At 43.9% G+C, this 17,723-nt stretch overlaps 1 protein-coding gene across 1 annotated transcript in view; it reads right to left on the minus strand.

The window, feature by feature from the left end:
* The window catches only part of Syne1 (spectrin repeat containing nuclear envelope protein 1), a 564,055-nt gene that overhangs the window by 147,313 nt on the left and 399,019 nt on the right, over positions 1-17,723 (minus strand). The window contains 5 exon segments of the mRNA XM_023706255.1: positions 1,141-1,332; positions 3,422-3,595; positions 6,166-6,360; positions 16,352-16,513; positions 16,692-16,859. Coding sequence (XP_023562023.1) covers positions 1,141-1,332; positions 3,422-3,595; positions 6,166-6,360; positions 16,352-16,513; positions 16,692-16,859 — 891 coding nt within the window.

Consider the following 17,723-nt stretch of genomic DNA (forward strand, 5'->3'; position numbering starts at 1 on the left):
TATTCCAGCACTCAATCTCTTAAAAAATGAATAGAAAGAGCAGGACAAAAAATAGAAAATAAAAAGTAAAATAAGACCACCCATTTGAGTAACCACAATGAATTTAAAAGGATTAAACTTTAAAAGAAAATGGTTCTCTGACTAAATAAGCACTTAAAACTAGTGAGATATAGCTAACTCTTATTTATAAGGAAAAAATCTAGACTACAAGGATACAAAATAAAAGAAACATAAAGAAAATCAAAGGAAGGTTGAAAGACATTTCAGGTAAATATTGCTCAAAAAAGCTCTAGCAATCTGACATGAAAATCACTGTTAAGGAAGATCCCTACATGGCAGTAAAAGTTCAATTCACTCAGAATAGGTAATTGTTATGGTTTGTGTCTGGTTGTCCCCCCAGAGCCTCATGCAATCATGGGGTGGGGACTTCTACAGTTTGAGATTAATTCATGATCAAGGCTGAGATTATGGGTCTTAGTACTGCTGGGATTATGGGTGTGAGTGCCACACCCAGCCTGTGGCAGATAGCCTGAATGCCACTTAAGGGACACAGTTGCCACTACTCCTTCCTTTTGCTCTTTGCTGCCACCAGGAACAGCTGCTCTCTGCCATGTGCCACTCTGCCTTGGAGCTAGCTGAGTGTGGCCTGAAACCTCAGTAACTGTGAGCTAAGTTTACCTTTCCTTCCTTCATTTTGGGTCTTGGGTATTTGACCCAGCAACAAGAGAAGAGTAACTGAGACACAGTCCTAGGTTTCTCTTTAGAGTGCAGTCTAGGGGTTGAACCCTGCACCTGTGAGGCAAGTGCTCTACCACTGAACTACATCCTCAGCTGATTATATGACTGTTCTAAAGTCTTAACACCAAATACAGCACTCTGTGTATATCTAGAGAGTAGAAGGCCTAAAAGAAACACAAACACGTCCTAGTAGGTCTTCGTTTATAATGTCCATTTAAATTTGGAGAATTATCATTTTTCCTATCTTTTCTGCAGGGCAGACCTCAGATCTCTGGGTTCAAGTAGCGCTCCCCGAGCACACATGTGTGGGCACGTGCATGCCCACAGCGGAGCACAGACTGACACCGGGTGCAGGAATGTAGGTGAGTGGGCAGCCTGCCGCCCATCCTCGGGGGTCCTCACCTGGATGTGCAGCTGGCGGTCACGCAGGGCTCTCTGCAGCTCCAGGAGGCTCCCCTTGAGCGTCCTCAGCTTGCCAGCCAGATGCTCAGCCTCGCCCTTCGTGTGTGCCTTGCCCTCCAGCAGCAGGTTCTCGTTGTGGAGGGACAGCTCGGACAGGGCCACCACCTTCTGCTCGATCTCCACCAGCATGTTCTGCCAGGGCACAGGCACGGAGGACATCACACGTGGGAACCAACCTCTGCAGGGACTGTGTGTGGTGGCACTGGCTCCAAACCCCAGCGCTCTGGAAAGCTGAGGCAGGAGGAGCACAAGTGCAAGCCCAGCCTGGGCAAGTTAGTGATGGAGGGAGAGCTTATTTCAAAATGAAAAATACAAAGAAAACTACCATAGCTCAGTGGAAAGGGACTGGGTTCAATTTCTAGTATCACAAAATAAAAGAATGAAGATTTCAGTGCAATTACTCCTCACATTAATTCCTAACAAATAGTCAATATGGGATGAAGTTAATTTTATGGTACAAAAGTCAATTTTGAGTCTCCCCTCTGCCTAAAATCTACTGTTGAAATTTCCAAATACCAGGTCAGGATAGGAACCCTAATAGCAGCAGAGTACCTGGAAGTACTTCCTGCTGTGTAGCCTGGATGCTGACACTAGTTCCTTTTAGATAATAAATACAGATGCCATAAGTATTCAGATATTTGCGGCCTTTAAAATTACCGTGTGTCCAGCAGAAAAGTATAAAAAGGAGGTATATAAAGTAAATCCATATTAATACAATGAGCTGTAAAAGGCTCGAGTCAATAACTTCTGAGGATAACCCACTTATATTATAGACTGCGAGACAGTGTTAGATTGTTTAGTTGAATTCAAACACCTATAGTATTTAGATGCCAATAGAATATTCACCTCTGACAGGACAAAAAAAAAAAAAAAGATACAAAAGAAGGATCATTTTGTATTTATACATACAAAATAGGATAAATTTACAGCTACTTTCGCTTAACTCAATGAGAAGAAAGAGCTGTACTAACAGTGTTCGGACGGAATATCCTGTCTGCTTCTTGTACTATGGATAACCACTAAGAAGATAACAATGTACAGTGTATTCACTATCAAAACTGTCCTATTAATCAGCTGTGAAACTGTCTCACTCATATTTATTTCTCTATTAAAAAAAAGATGGTAGTATTTTTGAACTAGGCAGAAGTGTTGGTTGTGCAATATTTTGACTGTTAAATGCCACGGAGTTGTTCATTTAAAATAAATAAATAAATAAATAAATAAATAAATAAATAAATACAAAATTACTATGTGCTTTACAGAATTGGAGATTGAATTCAGGGCCTTTGCACTGAACTACATCCTCAACCCCTTCAAAAAAAATTGGGTTTTTTTGCACACATCAATATTTCTATATTGTTTTATACTTTTAAAAGTGACAATCCCCAGGCCTGCCATGCCAGCCCCACCCCCGGGACACACTGAGACTGCAATTGAGACTGGGCATGGTGGCACGCACCTATAATCCCAGCTCTTGGGAGGCTGTAAACAGGTGGATCACTAGAGTCTGATCTAGTAGTGAGACCCTGAACACCCTGTAGACCCTTCCCTAAACCCCCCCCCCAAAAAAAAGTGACAGTAACAAATGCTTTACCTTGTTGAGGAGTGATATATCTATTTTCAATGAATAGGAATTAAAAAGTAACAGCATTTTGTCCATATTGAACTTAGGACATCGCATGTAAGTCACAGAAAGCATTAAGAGATGCTGGAAAGCAGAATATACCCAGGAGGCACGAGTGAGTCCAAGGGGACCCATGACTGGAAGAGTCCTGGTGCTCCTGGAGAGAGGGAAAGAAGAGGGCTCTGCAACAGCGCAGGGGTGACAATACCACTGCCTTCTCATCACTCCATGAGCACAGGAAACCTCCAGCTTAGAGCATTCATCGAGGCTGAAAACTTCCCCTGCCCTCTTCAGTTCTGGGCTGTGGCTCACTTTGATACAAGGTCTCACTAAGTCACTGAACTGCCCAAGTTTGGCTTGAACTTTCAATCCTCCTTCATGGTGAAGCATGCTGGGATTATAGGCATGCACCATTATGCCCAGGTAAAAGGCAAACTTTTTAAAAACCAAGTTCCAGACTGAGTTTTTATAACATCTTGCTTCTCTGCTCTCTAAACACATAAAGTTCATAGGTTGTGAGAACTCTTGCACCCATACTGAGACTTCTCCCAACATGTCTTCTCTGTGTTCATGGCAGGGCATGGGCCCTTTCTGTACCTGGCAGTCCACCAGCTGGGCCTCCATGTCCATCGGCTCCGTGGGTGCCCCGAGGGCGACATCCAGGGTGGCCTTTGTACTCAAGAGCCAGTGGTCCAGTTCGTCTGCTTCACAGAGATACCGCTGCAGGGCCTGCTTGTGCCTCTGCTCCTCCAGCTGATCGTTCAACTTCTCCTAAGGAGTTCAGCAGAAGGTGATGTCACTGGAAGGGGAAGGCTTGAGGACTCAGACATGGAGCAGCAGCCTCAAAGCCCCAGCTGCGCATCCAGATCTCTAGAAAATACATGTGTAGGCCACACCTCAGAACAACAAACCAGGCGGGCTGCGGGAAGCTTGGGTCTCAAGATTAGTATTTTTTAAAAGATTCCCAGCCAGGTAACATGGCTCACATCTGTAATCCTAGCACTTGAGAGGCTGAGACAGGAGGGTATTGGACTTCAGGCTAATTTGGAAAATTTAGTGAGACATTTTCTCAAAATAAAAAAAGTAAGGTAAAGCAGGCTGCACAGATGTGGCAGTATATGCCTATAATTCCAGAACTCAGGAGACTAAGGCAGGTGGATCACTGTGAGTTCAAGGCCAGCCCGGGCTACATAAGTGAGTTCAAGGCTAGCCTGGGCTACATGGTGAGGCCCTGTCTAAAAAACAAAGGCAGTTGGGTGGATGAAGATGTAGGTCTGTGGTGGAACACCCTGAGTTCTACCTCTAGTACCAAAACAGTTTTGTTTTTTTTTTTTTCCTCCCAATGATACTAATGTGCCTGAGAGCTGAACATGGCACCCTTAAATAATGTCTATAGGGACAGGTAGTAACAAAAATGACAGAATTACCCAAGAATCAGAACCAGACAGCAGCTTAAGACAACCAGAAAATGGCAAAAAGCACTTGGCCTCAGGGTCTGCGATATGTCAGGGGTGTTAGGACTATAGCAAATCAGAGAATGAGGCCTCCCTAAAAGGCAATCACAAGCACCGACCTCGTGCATAGGGTGGCCCAGGGCTACTGGTGTCTCAGATGAAGGGCAAATGCTAAACTTCTAGATCAGATCTCTGGGTTTTTCCAATTCTCATAAATCATTCATGTTTAAAAAAAATTCAGCCCCAGTAGCAGTTGGCATATAAAGATGTCCCCAAGATTGTGTTTTTCTAGCTTCTGATGAGGCGCTGGCATGATTTTTAATGATTCTGTAAAGAGAACTATTATCTGTATGATTAATTCACTATGTTGGCTTATGGGTTATGCGTTTACCTTTTAGTGTCATTTCATGACAACTTTGCAATTCGGTTCATGGTGACGATCCGTATTTAGTGACTGCACCATGTTTATACTGCTGACTCAAATGCCATCCATGATAAAGTTATACAAATAATATGTCTTTTATTGCAAATTATAAATTTAAAACTTGTGTAATGTACTTATGCTTTTTAAATGAACTATATGTGTATATTTAAAAAGAAAAAAAAAATCAGGCCCATGCTTCCTCTTGACATTCCACTAATTTTTCGTAGCTGGTAAGGACAATAGAAAGTTAACTCTTAAGGTTCTATTATTTTATTTATTTATTTATTTTTGCAGTTTTGGGGATTGAACTCAGGACCTTGCTCTTGCCAGACAAGCTCTTATTCTGAGCTATCTCCCTGGCCCTTAAAGTTCTCTAGATGGCCTGCTTTTCAAAAGTACATAATTAATAATTATTTTTACATAATGTTTATTAAAATTATTTAACATGGGGATTAGTGGGTAGAACACAGGCATTGATTTTAAATTGATCCAGAATAAAATGTATGAATACAAGACTTGAAGTTGGGCATGGTGGTGCACACCTGTAAGCCCAACCTTGGCAATTTAGGAATTAAGAGGACTCCTGGCTCTAAATATATAAATAAATAAATAAATAGGGCCAAGGATGAGAAAAAAATGAATAATTAAAATGTCTCATGTACTTGTACCAACTTCCAATGATACATGTAATTAATCATTTGGGACTATAGAAAGGTACTAATAAATTTTTTTGCAAAAACATTAGAAATGGACTAGGTGTGTAGCTCAGAGTGAAGGCCCTGGGTACAATCCCCAACTATTAAAAAAAAAAAAAAAAACAGAATGTGACTAATGAGTAAATTTAGAAACAGCCTGGACCTCCAGCAGTAGGGCCCTAGTTAACAGAATTATTGTAAAAGCAGCAGCAAGTGACCTAATACTAAGCCGTATCATGAGAAAGGCACGGGGAACCAGAGTGTGCCAGAGAAGCCATGGGATCCTGAGGCCGAGTCAGACGCTGTGCAGACCCTGAGCAGGGCACCTCCCTGGCCAGCAATGCCAACCCACCACCCAATGTGCCCAGGACCAAGAGCTATATGAGACTATACAAAAATTAGCTTATTTTTTAAACATACACATTATTATTGCCAAAATTTGTCTGTCTACCAAACTATATTAAGCAACGTAAGAATCAGACGCTCAAGTGTATTTCGCGAAATCATCACGTTTGAATTGGCTGCCAGGGACGAAGCAGCAGTTCTTTACAGTCTTAGCACCATCGAAAGCTCTTACTACGCAAACCTTCTACACCCCATAATCCCCAGCGCCTCCCTGAGGGGTATAGGGGTGGGTTCCGGGCTTCGCCCTGGCTGACACTTTGCTCTATTCCTTGAACCTTCCCCACACGCAGGAGGATCACGCCCATCCGGCGCACACCTGTCGACCTCATGGGGAAGCAAAGGCAAGGGCAGGCGCCCGGTTACCTCCAGCAGCTGCCGTTTGCCCGCCGCCTTCATCCGGATGGTGGACATGCGCTCGGCCAGCACCGTGAGCGTGGACTGCAGCGCCAGCTGCTCCGCAGGGTCCGACTCCCGCGCCTCGGACACCAGCTCCTCCGCCAGCGAGGCCTGCAGCGCGTTGATCTCATCCTGGACCATGAGAATCTCGTCCATCAGCGCCTGCGGGGAAGACTATGCAGTCACGCTCACGCGTGCATCTCCTCACCGTTTGCGTCCAGCCCGCAGAGGCCCCAGAAGACATCGCAGGTGGAAGTTCTTTAGCCAGAAATCGGGGCTCCGGAACTAAGCTTCACAATGAAGTCGAGACCAGAGGAGGCCAGGGTATTTCTGATCTTAATACTGTGTGTGCCACTCACGGAAGTCACTCTGAACACATTGCTAAACCTTTCTGGTTTTCAACAGGCTCATCTATAATTCAAGGAACGTGTATTCAATAATGTCCAAGAGTCTGAGTCTACCCTGAACATAAAATTTGTCACTTTTGGGCAGGGGAGATAGCTTGGCAGTCTAAGCCCTGGCCCAGAAAACGCAAGGGCCTGGGTTTGATCCCCTGTACCCAATGCCTTGCCAGCCCAGTGACCAGAGGAGCAGGTCGCCGAAACCAGCGTGGTGGCATACATCTGTAATCCCAGCACTGGGGAGGCTGAGACAGGAAGATCACCAAGAGTCTGAGCTGCTTAGGGAGACCCTGTACCAAATAAATAAATAAATAAATAAATAAATAAATAAATAAAATTATTTTCTCCTGGGGGTGGTGGCACGTGCCTGTAATTCTATGTTCTAGGAGGCTGAGGCACGAAGAATAAAAGTTCAATCTAATCCTGGGAAATTTAACAAATTAGTGGTATTCCCTGTCTCCCTCATAAAGGCTTTGGATGGAGCACAGTGCAAAGGTCCAGGGTTCAAGCCCCAGTAGCAGTATTCCCACTTTCACATTCCCTAAAATAGGAAAAATCTAACTGATAGGTTCTGACCCTAGTAAGAATTGCTGAATTATTATGGTATTTGTCTAATATGGCTGAAGCCCTTAGAACAACAGCTTATCTTGTCAGTGACCACTTCCTCCTCCTTCCCCACTCCAGCCCTGGGTAGCCTTTCTTTGACCTTTCCTGCCCACACAAGGGAGCCTCCAATCAGCTCCTTCCACGTCACTAAACCCACCCCTCAAGCTCCGCCCCTGGCAAAAGCCCATAAAGTCTCAGGCTCCCTCTCTCAGGTCAGAGGATGCGCCCTCCTCCCTGCCTTTGGTCCTCTCCCTGTGTTTAGAGTTACTAAAGGCTCTCCCTACCCTCCTTGCTGCTTCTCTGCTGCTCCGCCACCACCACCGTTGCCTCTGAAACCTATCACTAACCTGCTTCTACGTCCTGCTATTGTCATCATTTTTCTCCTAACCTATTCAACTCTCGAACTAAAATTTCGAGGGCGGATATCCAGACTCTCTTTCCTGTCTTCCGACTCTCCCCAGGAAATGGCTATTCCCAAGACTTCAACTATGTTCTCACACAAAGCACTTCCAAATTCAGGTACCCAACCCAGATATCTGCCTGAAATTTGAGGCTTGGTGTATTCTAATGGCATAGTTCATGGATGTTTCCACTATTCTAAGTATTGGTAGGTAAAAAGTACAACTGGCTATCATTCTGGACTAGGCTCTTGCTCTAGTCCCAAGAGAAAAGACCCCCAAATCCAAACAAGTGACCCACAATAAAGTTCCATGTCACCAACCCTCACCTAAGGTGTTTTCCTGGCCTTCTAAAAAAAATACCAGATGAGGTCTGGGGAGATAGCGCAGTAGTATAAGCACCTGCCTGGCAAGCACAACAACCCACGTTCAATGCCCAGTACTGGAAAAAAAAAAAAAAAGGAAAAGAAAAGAAAACAGAAAAGGAAAAACAGATGAGCAACTCAGCCAAGTTTCCCAAATAGGCAGGTCTTAGTCATCATGATTAGCTATTTTAATTCTACTGTGACAAAAGCAACTTGATGCTACCCAATTAATGACTTTTTTCTTCCCAGCTTTACAAGGAAAGTAACTATGAAATGTCTTTTTTTGTTATTGACTTCTGCCTTTTATTTTTCAGCCCTTGTCTACCTATAGAACCAGACTCTTCTGTTTTGGTTCATTTGAACACTTTCTGTATTCAGTGAGGTGCTGCTGAATTCTAGAATCAAACTAAAGTCAAGAAAGAGCTTCAGTTTGTTCTGTTGTAATTTGTGGTCCTTTGCCAGCATGAAGCCTGCTTCACCCTGCCTTCCCAACCCCCACTGCTCAAGCTGCAGGACAGAGTCTGCCTTTCTACCTTCATCCTCTTCAACCTTGTGCAACCCATCCTTCAACCTTACCACCCCAAATGTACCGCAGGGACCTCCAAAGCTCCATTTTCTCCACCTACCCAAGCAAGTCAACTTCCTCAGTTGGTCTCCTGATGAATCTACCTGTTACACTTTCTCTTCTCTGTCCAGTTCATTTTTTACGAAACAAGTACAGAGACTTAAAAAATACCTGTGAGTTCTTCTCACACATACCCCTCCCCCACTTTAAAGTATGTAATGGTTTCCCACTTGTAAAATAAAATATAAACTCCTTACTTACTGATATGGCCTCCTTAGTCCTGCCTCTTGTACCACGCTCCCCTCTCCACTCCCCTCTCACTCTACTTCCGCCTTCTTGGTTAACTTTAGGGCTGCAGCCCTTTCTGACCTCAGGGACCTTGCACATGCATTCCCTCGGGCTGGAACACTCCCACCAGGCAGACGGTGTCCTTCAGTCTAAGATTACCACCACACCTCCACAGTTCTTCCTACCTGAGGAATGTATCTTTCTTGCCTAATAGCACCTTTTCTAACTTCTACCACAATTGTACACCTTTTTGTGTTTATTTCTCACTTGCTTCATTCTATGGCTTTATCTTCACATGTACTATTCACAGGGAAGTTTTTATTTAGGACTTGAATAACCTGTTAGAAAAATAAGCATCATGGCAAAAGACAGGACCTTGATGAAGCAATGTAACTTGGGCTCTGTGTCCATTAACATTTCACGGGTTCCAGTGACTTTGCACCAGGAGGCTTTGTACCAGTAAGCACAACACTCCTCAGAGTGTACTCTCAGTTATTAAAAACAGATAACAGCAAAACACCTTTGCTTTTTCTAATATCTTGTCTCTCTAACTTATTTTGTATTCTTCTTTTGATACAAGTTTTTGGTATGTACTCCAAGATTTGAACTTGAGATCCTCCTGTCTCAACCTCCCAAGTGCTGGAATTACAGGTATGAACTACCATACTCAGCTTGATTTTTAAGAGTATTACACTGACATTGTCACATGTGATATAACCTGTGCAACTGATTCCAATTTTGTAACTCTGTATGCTTCCACTGTAACTTTATTAACTGTTATAACCTCACATAGACGCCACCATCTTGTTCTGTGTGCGCCATTCTAAATGCTGTAACTTTCCACTGTGCCCTGTCCTCTATTTGAGAACCTGCAGTTGAGCCTTTTTCATGCTGTCCTTTGTGCACACCTGAATCTAGTCCCAGCCCAATGCCCTGTTCTTGCCCTTGTTCCCAGCTACAAACTGTACCCACCACTGCACCTGTTATTGTTCATTAGAAACAGGTAATTTTTCAACTGTAGCCCCTAGACGAACCCTTGACATCAGCTTTTGTGGTTTATTAGCTTAAATACCCACTCCTCTCATCCTCCCAGCGTGCACCTCAGCATCTTGCCCAGGTGTCTGCCGCTGGATACCAGCTAAAATAAAGCGCTTCTTTTCTTTTCTAGCCTGACTCATTTTTGAGTTACAACAACATGCATCCAGAAAAGTGCACAGGCCACACACGTGAGGCTCTATTTCTCTGCACAAACTGCACACACCCCTGTTGCTGCGTACAGACCATGAAACTGTTGTAGGCAGCTGAATTCGATGGAAATATTCTAGGCAGTCAGATGGCACCAGGCCTTCAAGGACATCATGAAAGACAAGGTGACTTTGCAGCTTGGAAGAGACAGACACTCCCATATGGGCCAGACCTCAAATCAAAAGAGGAATCACAGCTACATTCTTCTCTAGGGATGGGCATCAAGGATTGATATGCTAAATAAGTATCAATCACCTTGAAAGAGCCTAAAAGAGTCAGTAGCCCAACCCCAACAGGAGGAGACCTTGTTCCATATTCATGCCTGCTTGCTACATGACTGGCTTCCTCATTTGATACTGGCTTTAATCAATTTTACCTGAGCAATGGTGCTTGTAATCTCATTGGTTGACCATAGCATTGTCCCACTTCATGCCCACCTTAGCTCCCATGTTCTCCACCACCTTAGACCCCCCTCACCACATGGTTTTTCTCTATAAAAGTCCCTGGAAGAAATAGCTTCCTGGGGACCACTGCTCGGTGGAGCTTTCTTTCCTCCAATATATCTATCCTGCTCATAACTTCTGTTTGTTCCTAAAATTCATTCTTCGGTTTTAGACAACACAAATTAGTCCCAGGTACTTTGCAGGTCAGGAGATCATTCCACTTATATCATTTGGAAGTCATCCACCCGAGATCATTTGTTCCCTGTGTCAAAACAACTGTGGTGGGACTCAGTGGGGCCCTTGACCTCCTCTCCGTGGCTACTTCCCTCTTTCCTAACACTGTGTTGACTCATAAACATATAGCCCTGCTCTGGTTTTTTTGGTTTGTTTTTTTAATGTATTTGGTTGTTGCAGGGTCTCCTTATACAGCTCAGACTCATGGCAATCCTCCTGCTTTCAACCTCCCCAGCTCTGGGATTATGGGTATGTGCCACTCCACCAGACTCTGGCTGGCTCAGCCCACCCTGGGAGCAGGGCCAGTGTGGCATGTGGTGGCAGGAATCAAACCATGGTCCCTGTACTAAGCTTGCCTAGATGCTGTAGTTTCCTGAGCTGTCTCGCTGGCCCCATGAACTTCAGCTTTATGTAAAGGGAATCACAGGGGCTGTGCTGGTTGGTGTCTGGCTTCCTGTGCTTCCTACCAGCACTGTGGGTTGTTCATGGTGCTGTGCATACCATTTCTCACTTTCATTGCTGTATCACGTAACACCAGTTTGTGAATCTTTTCCATTCATAGTGGGATCTCAGTAGTTTTAATATGCAGTTTCCTGAGGTGGGTAGTAGTTACATGACATGAATATTCTAAATGAATTATACACTTTTGAGCAATTCATCTTATGTCATGTGAATTTCATTTTAATTTAAAAAATACCTGATAGTCAAACATGCCTTCAGCCTCATAATTTTCAATACAAAAGCTAGTGATCAGCTTTTTTGCCATGGTATCTGATTCAAAACGAAGGACATTGGGGCTGGGGAGATAGCTCAGTAGAATAAGCATTTGCAAGCAGAGGGTCCTGAGTTCAATCCCTGGTACCACAAAAAAAAAAAAAAAAAAAAGAAAAAAGAAAAAAAGAAAGATGAAGGACAGGATGAGAAACCATTCGACCTTTGGTTTTTGGCTTGTGATGAGGGGAGGGCGCAAGTGTGACCCTTCAGTGGCCTAGAGGAGAGGCTGGAGGTGTCTGAGGACTCAAAAGGATGTAGAAAGGGGCAGAAGAGGGGAGGCAAGATTTGATGAGAACTCACTGCACACATGGTGTGGAAATGTTGCACTGAATCCCATTACAATATACAAGTAAAACATGGGAATAAAACAAAATTTCAAGCCAGGCACGCACGGTGACCCATGCCTACAATGCCAGCATTCCAGGAGGCTGAGACAGGAGTACGGCAATGTTGGGCAACTTGGCAAGACCCTGTCTCAAACAAAATAAATAAATACATAAAAGCAGAGAAGGCTAGCAATGTACCTCAGTGCAGAGGCAATGAGTTCAATCCCCTGTACCAGAAAAATACATATATACTTTTTACTTTAATACAGAGAAGTACTTTGAGCTCCTCCTTAGAATCACCAGCTCTTTAGTAGGAAGGGAAACATGTAGATTTCATAGTCAGTTCAACATCATCAAAAATAGTCATTTCATCTTGGTTCTCAGAACTATGTTTATGAGCAGAGTTCTTTTCATACCTATTTGAGTTGCTGTGTACATTAAGAAACAAAACTAACTGTGCCTAGGGGCCCACAACTATAATCACAGCACTCAGGAGGCGTAGGCAGGAGGATTGTGAGTTCAAGACCAGCTTTGTGTTCGATCCCCAGTGTGCCACACCAGGCTTGCCCCCCAGGCACACTGAGTTAGGGATTGATACTGGGCATAGTAGCACATGCCTGTAATCCCAGCACTTTGGGGGTTGAAAGCAGGAGAATCACTAGTAGTCCAATCTACATATTGAGACCCTGTACTGCATAGACCATGCACTACATTTATTTATTTATTTGCTTTTTTTGTTTGTTTGTTTTGGTGGAACTGGGGATTGAATTCAGGCCCTTGCACTTGCCAGGGAAGCGCTTATTCTACTGAGACATCTCCCCAGCCCCACCACGTACTAAATTAAAAAAAAAAAAAAAAAGACGAGCTTGGAAAACTTAGCAACTCAGTGAGACCTTGTCTAAAAAACAAACAAAATGAGCAGGGGTTGTAGCTCATGGGGAAGGTCTTGGGTTCAATCTCTAGTATCTAGTAGAAAACAAAACAAAAAGTGAAAACAAGAGTTGGGGTGTGGTGGCACATGCTTATAATCCCAGTACTTGGGTGGCTGAGGCAGGAGGATCCTTGGGAGTTGGAGACCACTCTAGGCTACAAAGTGAGCTAAAGGCCAGCCTGAACTGCACAGTGAGACCCTGTCTCAAAATGAATGATGATGATAATAATAATAATAATAATAATAATAATAATAATAAAGGTAAAAGCAAAACCTCAGGGTACTACCTACTATGTCACTGAGCTCAATGTGTCAAAGACAATACATGTCCGCAAGGGTCAGATGTCCAGGATAATGAAGTCCTGATCACAGTGGGCTCCTGGTCCAGGACATCAGCCAGTCACCTAACGCACTGTACTAAAGACTTGAAATTACACCTATAGAACCATACAGAGATAATAACAGGAAGAACAATTCCACCCAAATTTCATAGCCTTAGCCAAGTGCTGAAAGGGAAAGTGCAGGATTGGGTTAGCGCTCCACACTACCGAGGGAGTGTTGGGAAAGAAATGACAGCTAAAGCACGTCTGCTGAAGTTTTGAAGCCTAAAAATCATGCTGGACTCAGTTATCCCAACTCAGCTGAAATTCAGAAACAGCAATTCTGTAACAGTGCTTGGAATTTCTGAAGTACCATTCCAAAAGGCGAGCACAAATTTAGCTCTTGTGATACTAGTAGCTTTCAAGTCAGCAGCTCTGAACCAGAATTTGTGGAAATGAAGTACAGGCAAAGAAAGGTACCAGAAATAACTCCGATGAAAAATGTCAGATGTGTGATGATATGCAAAATTATGCTGAATTAGGCATGCCTTATATTTTTTCTCCCTCTCCCAAGAACATTAATATAGTTGTCAAGCCCCAGTGTCTGGTAAACATCACTGAATTAATTGTATCTTTTTGCTGCAAGGATGATAGGCAATGCCATTCCAAGTTGGAAAGGGACAAAGAGTCATGTAATTAGCTTGAATTCAAACACAAGTTATAATTGCATCTTTAATTTATAATAGTATTAATGTGTAATTTTGACTTTTCTCCAATAAATCCTTTGAACAAAGTAGTGATCTTGTTCTCTATGCGTACTTGTGTGGCTTTTCTGTGTATAGGTGGGTGTGGCTTTTTAGGTTAGTGACTGAAGAGAGGGGGCTGCTAATTGGGAGCTAATTTGCATTTTTAATTAGGAACTCTAGGGTCAGGGAGATAACTCAGCAGAATAAGCGCTTGCCTGGCAAGCATAAAGGCCTGAATTCAATCCCCAGTTCTGAAAAAAAAAAAAATTAGGAACTCTATACTGGCGGACAGGCCACCAGTGTACCGAGGTTGTGCATTTTCTAACTACCTTGCGAGTCCCAGAAGGGTCTGTGGGACCTATGGTCAGGGTCTTGGCCCACAAGGGTGCCAATTTTTGGACAAAGGAGATGACCTGAAGGTAGAAAAAAAAAATTAAAGTACTGAAGCTGGTGGATTATTGACTCCTGGCAGTCTAATGGTGTGACCTTTCAGTTAAGCCTGATCCAACCCACATACAATTTATGCCATATGCTGTTTGGATGCTTACAGGAAGTGGACACTTGAAGGACAGCAGCCCACCAAGCCTGCCTTCAGTGCTGTCATGTCCCTTCCTCCAGGTCCAGTGAGGATAGGTTTGGGGGACTTGAATGCAGATAGCACTGGAGTACCAGGGCCATGCTGGCAAAGGGACAGTCCCCTTGGATCAGGACGAGGTGGCTGTCAGCAATCGGAAACTGGAGCATCAGTTAAAGAGGAACAAGTGACCTGAAAGCCCTTCTGGAAGGAGGAGGGTCTTGGAAACACAGGTGGGGCTAAGAGGAAAGCAGCTCTGTAACAGTCACCCAAGATCCCCAGTGCCTTCAGGATTGCTCTGGTTTACAAAAGTAAAAGTTCCTTTCTGTCTCTTTGTTTGTTTGTTTGTTTGTTTGTTTGTTTGTTTGTTTCAGTACTAGGGATTAACTGCAGGGTTTTGACCCTAAGTAACAGTCTCAGCTTTTTTTTTTTTTTTTTTTTTTTAAATTGAGACAGGGTCTTGCTAAATTGCCCAGGCTGGGCTCAAATGTATGATTTTCCTGCCTCAGCTTCCCAGAGAGCTGGGATCACTGGCAGGCACCACCATGCCCAGCAAGGTTAGTTCTGTACTTTTATTGCATGCTTCCAAAACCTGGCAGATTATGTGTCACTTCAGATGGCAGAAAGACCTGCAGAAGGGGCTTTGTCATAATCAGGACTATGGACAGATGCTGTGCATCTTGGTTTTTATCTTAAGAAGTTACAAGAAGGTGATAGCCATGAAATCACTATTTCACAATATGCCCTCTTTAGAGGACATATTCTCATTTTGTGTTATCCTGCAGGGCCCCATATTGCAAAAGAATGCAATTGTATCTGACTCCACATATGAATAAGCAATGTAGTCTCAGGTTACCCTGGCTTCTAAAAACCACAAGACAAAACGCACGGCTTCACTTTTACAGCAGATAAATTTCCTTGCCTTTATAGATAGAAACATCATACCGAGGTTTTGTAGCTTTTCATTAACATCTAAAAATAGCTTTCTTGTTCCCTACCTTTCATAGGTTTGTCGCATGCTGCTCGGCCAGGGTACAGGAGCATTTCGCCATACCACACTGAGCATGCAGCAGGTAAATGCACACTCCCACATCTTCCACCCCCCACCCCACATGTGTGGTAACAGCACACCTGACAACGTTAAAAGTAATAACCATATTTTAACTTATGCAAATTCTTGCATATATTTAAACTGATGCACTTTTAATATCATCTTTCTGAATTAGGTTAATGTAATCCGTTATATTTTTTTATGGAAAGATGAAGCTCTATCTAGTTTACACAACCCTTTTTATTTTTCTTTTACCACTGAGGACTGAACCCGAGGCCTTTGCACTCAGCTACATCACCAGCCTTTTTACATTTTCTTCTTTTTGAGACCAGGTCTCTAGCAGCCAAGATATTAAACTTCCCAGACTTAGTTTGAACTTGAGTTTCTCCTACTTCAACCTCTTAACCTCTCAGGGAGCTGGATCACAGGTGTGTGCCCCCATACCTGGCTTACCCAACCTTTGAAAAAGTGCTTTCTGTCAAATAGCTGGATTAGAACTGAAAACCCCTTCTCTTCCTTTGCCCACTGAAGTCGGAGATTCGCTCTCTTAACTGATAATGAGAGGTGGGCACACCCTGACTGTCACCCAGAGATAGGAGGTTTAGGGTGTGCAAAGGCTAGCGAGAAAATCAAAATAATTTGGAAACTGTAAGGAACTATACTTTGCATGAGAAAATACAAAAGCATGCATACAGCTTTGTAAAACTGGCGTCAAAGTCCTGTCTTTGTTGCCTGCTTAGGTCCCTCTGGGATGCAGTGTGAGGAACTGTGCCTGGGAATCTTGTTTTCTGTGCCAGACCTGCTGGTCTGCTTTGCAAAGGTGGGCTGTCCCGAGAGCAATGCACCTAGGCAACCCTGCCGGAGGCAAAGGCAGCCCCTCATTTACCTGGTGTTCGGCCATCTGGCTTTCCGGACTTCTGCCGGGCTGGAGGCTCTCGCTAAGCTTCACCTCAATGGCCTCCATTTTTGTTGAGATGGACTGGAGAGCGTCCTGGTACCTTTGCTGGCGCTCCAAAGCCTCATAGAGTGTGCGCTGCTTTTCACTGATCTGAACAACAACAAAAAAAAGGATCTTAGCAACAGTTTCCTACATCTTATCTTCCAGATTGCAACATTTCTTTCCTCACTGCTCTGCCCAAGGCTGTTCAGCTCTGCAGTGGATGTGTAACTCTCTGCTTGTGTTTCATAAGGTAGCACCCGAGGTCATGGGTGTGTGATGAGCTTACCACATTTTTTAAGGTTTCCCAAGATCGCTGCAAATCTCCTAGCTTGGCAGTAGCGGATGGCTCCAGCCCTGGCTCACAGAACTCCCGGGATGTTGATGTGCTGGGGTGGATCCTGGCAGCATCTGTCTGCAGCCTCTCAGCAGACAAGGCTTGGTAATAAGCAATGTCCTGTGAGAGAAAGCACAGTGTTGGGTTCTAAAGGGAAGACTGAGGGTCGGTGAGATAGCTCAGTGGGCAAAGCGCCTGCTTAGGCAAACACAGGGAACGGGGTTTGATCTCCGGCTCCACATGATGCGCCAGCCTCGATCCGGGTGCGCTGAGCCAACCACTGAGACCAGGTGTGGTGGCGCATGCCAGTAATCCCAGTGCTGGGGAGGCTAAAAACAGGAAGATCACTATGAGTCTAAGCTGCATAGTGAGACCCTATACCAAATACACACACACACACAAAAAAAGAGAAGACCACATGTAGACCAATATGCTAGAGGTACTGGTTGTCACAGGGAGGGAGGGTCTAGGATAGGACTCACACCCTTTACAGGTGGCTACAGACTAAGAAAACTAGTAAAATCTGGTGATAAGGTCTTTCGAAATATGGGGATATAGCTCAGAGGCACAGCAACTGCCTGTCAAGCATGAAATCCTGAGTTTGATTCTTGTACCAAAAATAGAAATCAATGCACATTACAGTTAATTACTTTTATGATGTTTAGTTTATATAAAATCATAAGACAATCTTACCAGTATTTCAAACTGCTAAAACTCATTTTATGTAAAATGTAAATGAAGAGGATTTAACTGGTACACACTTATTTAAAGGCAGATTACTTTGTATAACCAAATATGAGAATCTAAAAGGCCTGCAAGCAGGTACAGGGGCCAGGGTTCGATCCTCAGGCCTGCTGTGCTGGCCCCGCCCCCGGGGTGTACTGAGACAGCGATTGAGACTGGGTGTGGTGGCGCGTGCCTGTAATCCCAGCTCTTGGGAGGCTGTAAACAGGTGGATCACTAAGAGTCTGATCTAGTAGTGAG

This window comes from Octodon degus, unplaced genomic scaffold (assembly GCF_000260255.1).
Source record: "Octodon degus isolate 3935 unplaced genomic scaffold, OctDeg1.0 scaffold00246, whole genome shotgun sequence".
NCBI lineage: Eukaryota > Metazoa > Chordata > Mammalia > Rodentia > Octodontidae > Octodon > Octodon degus.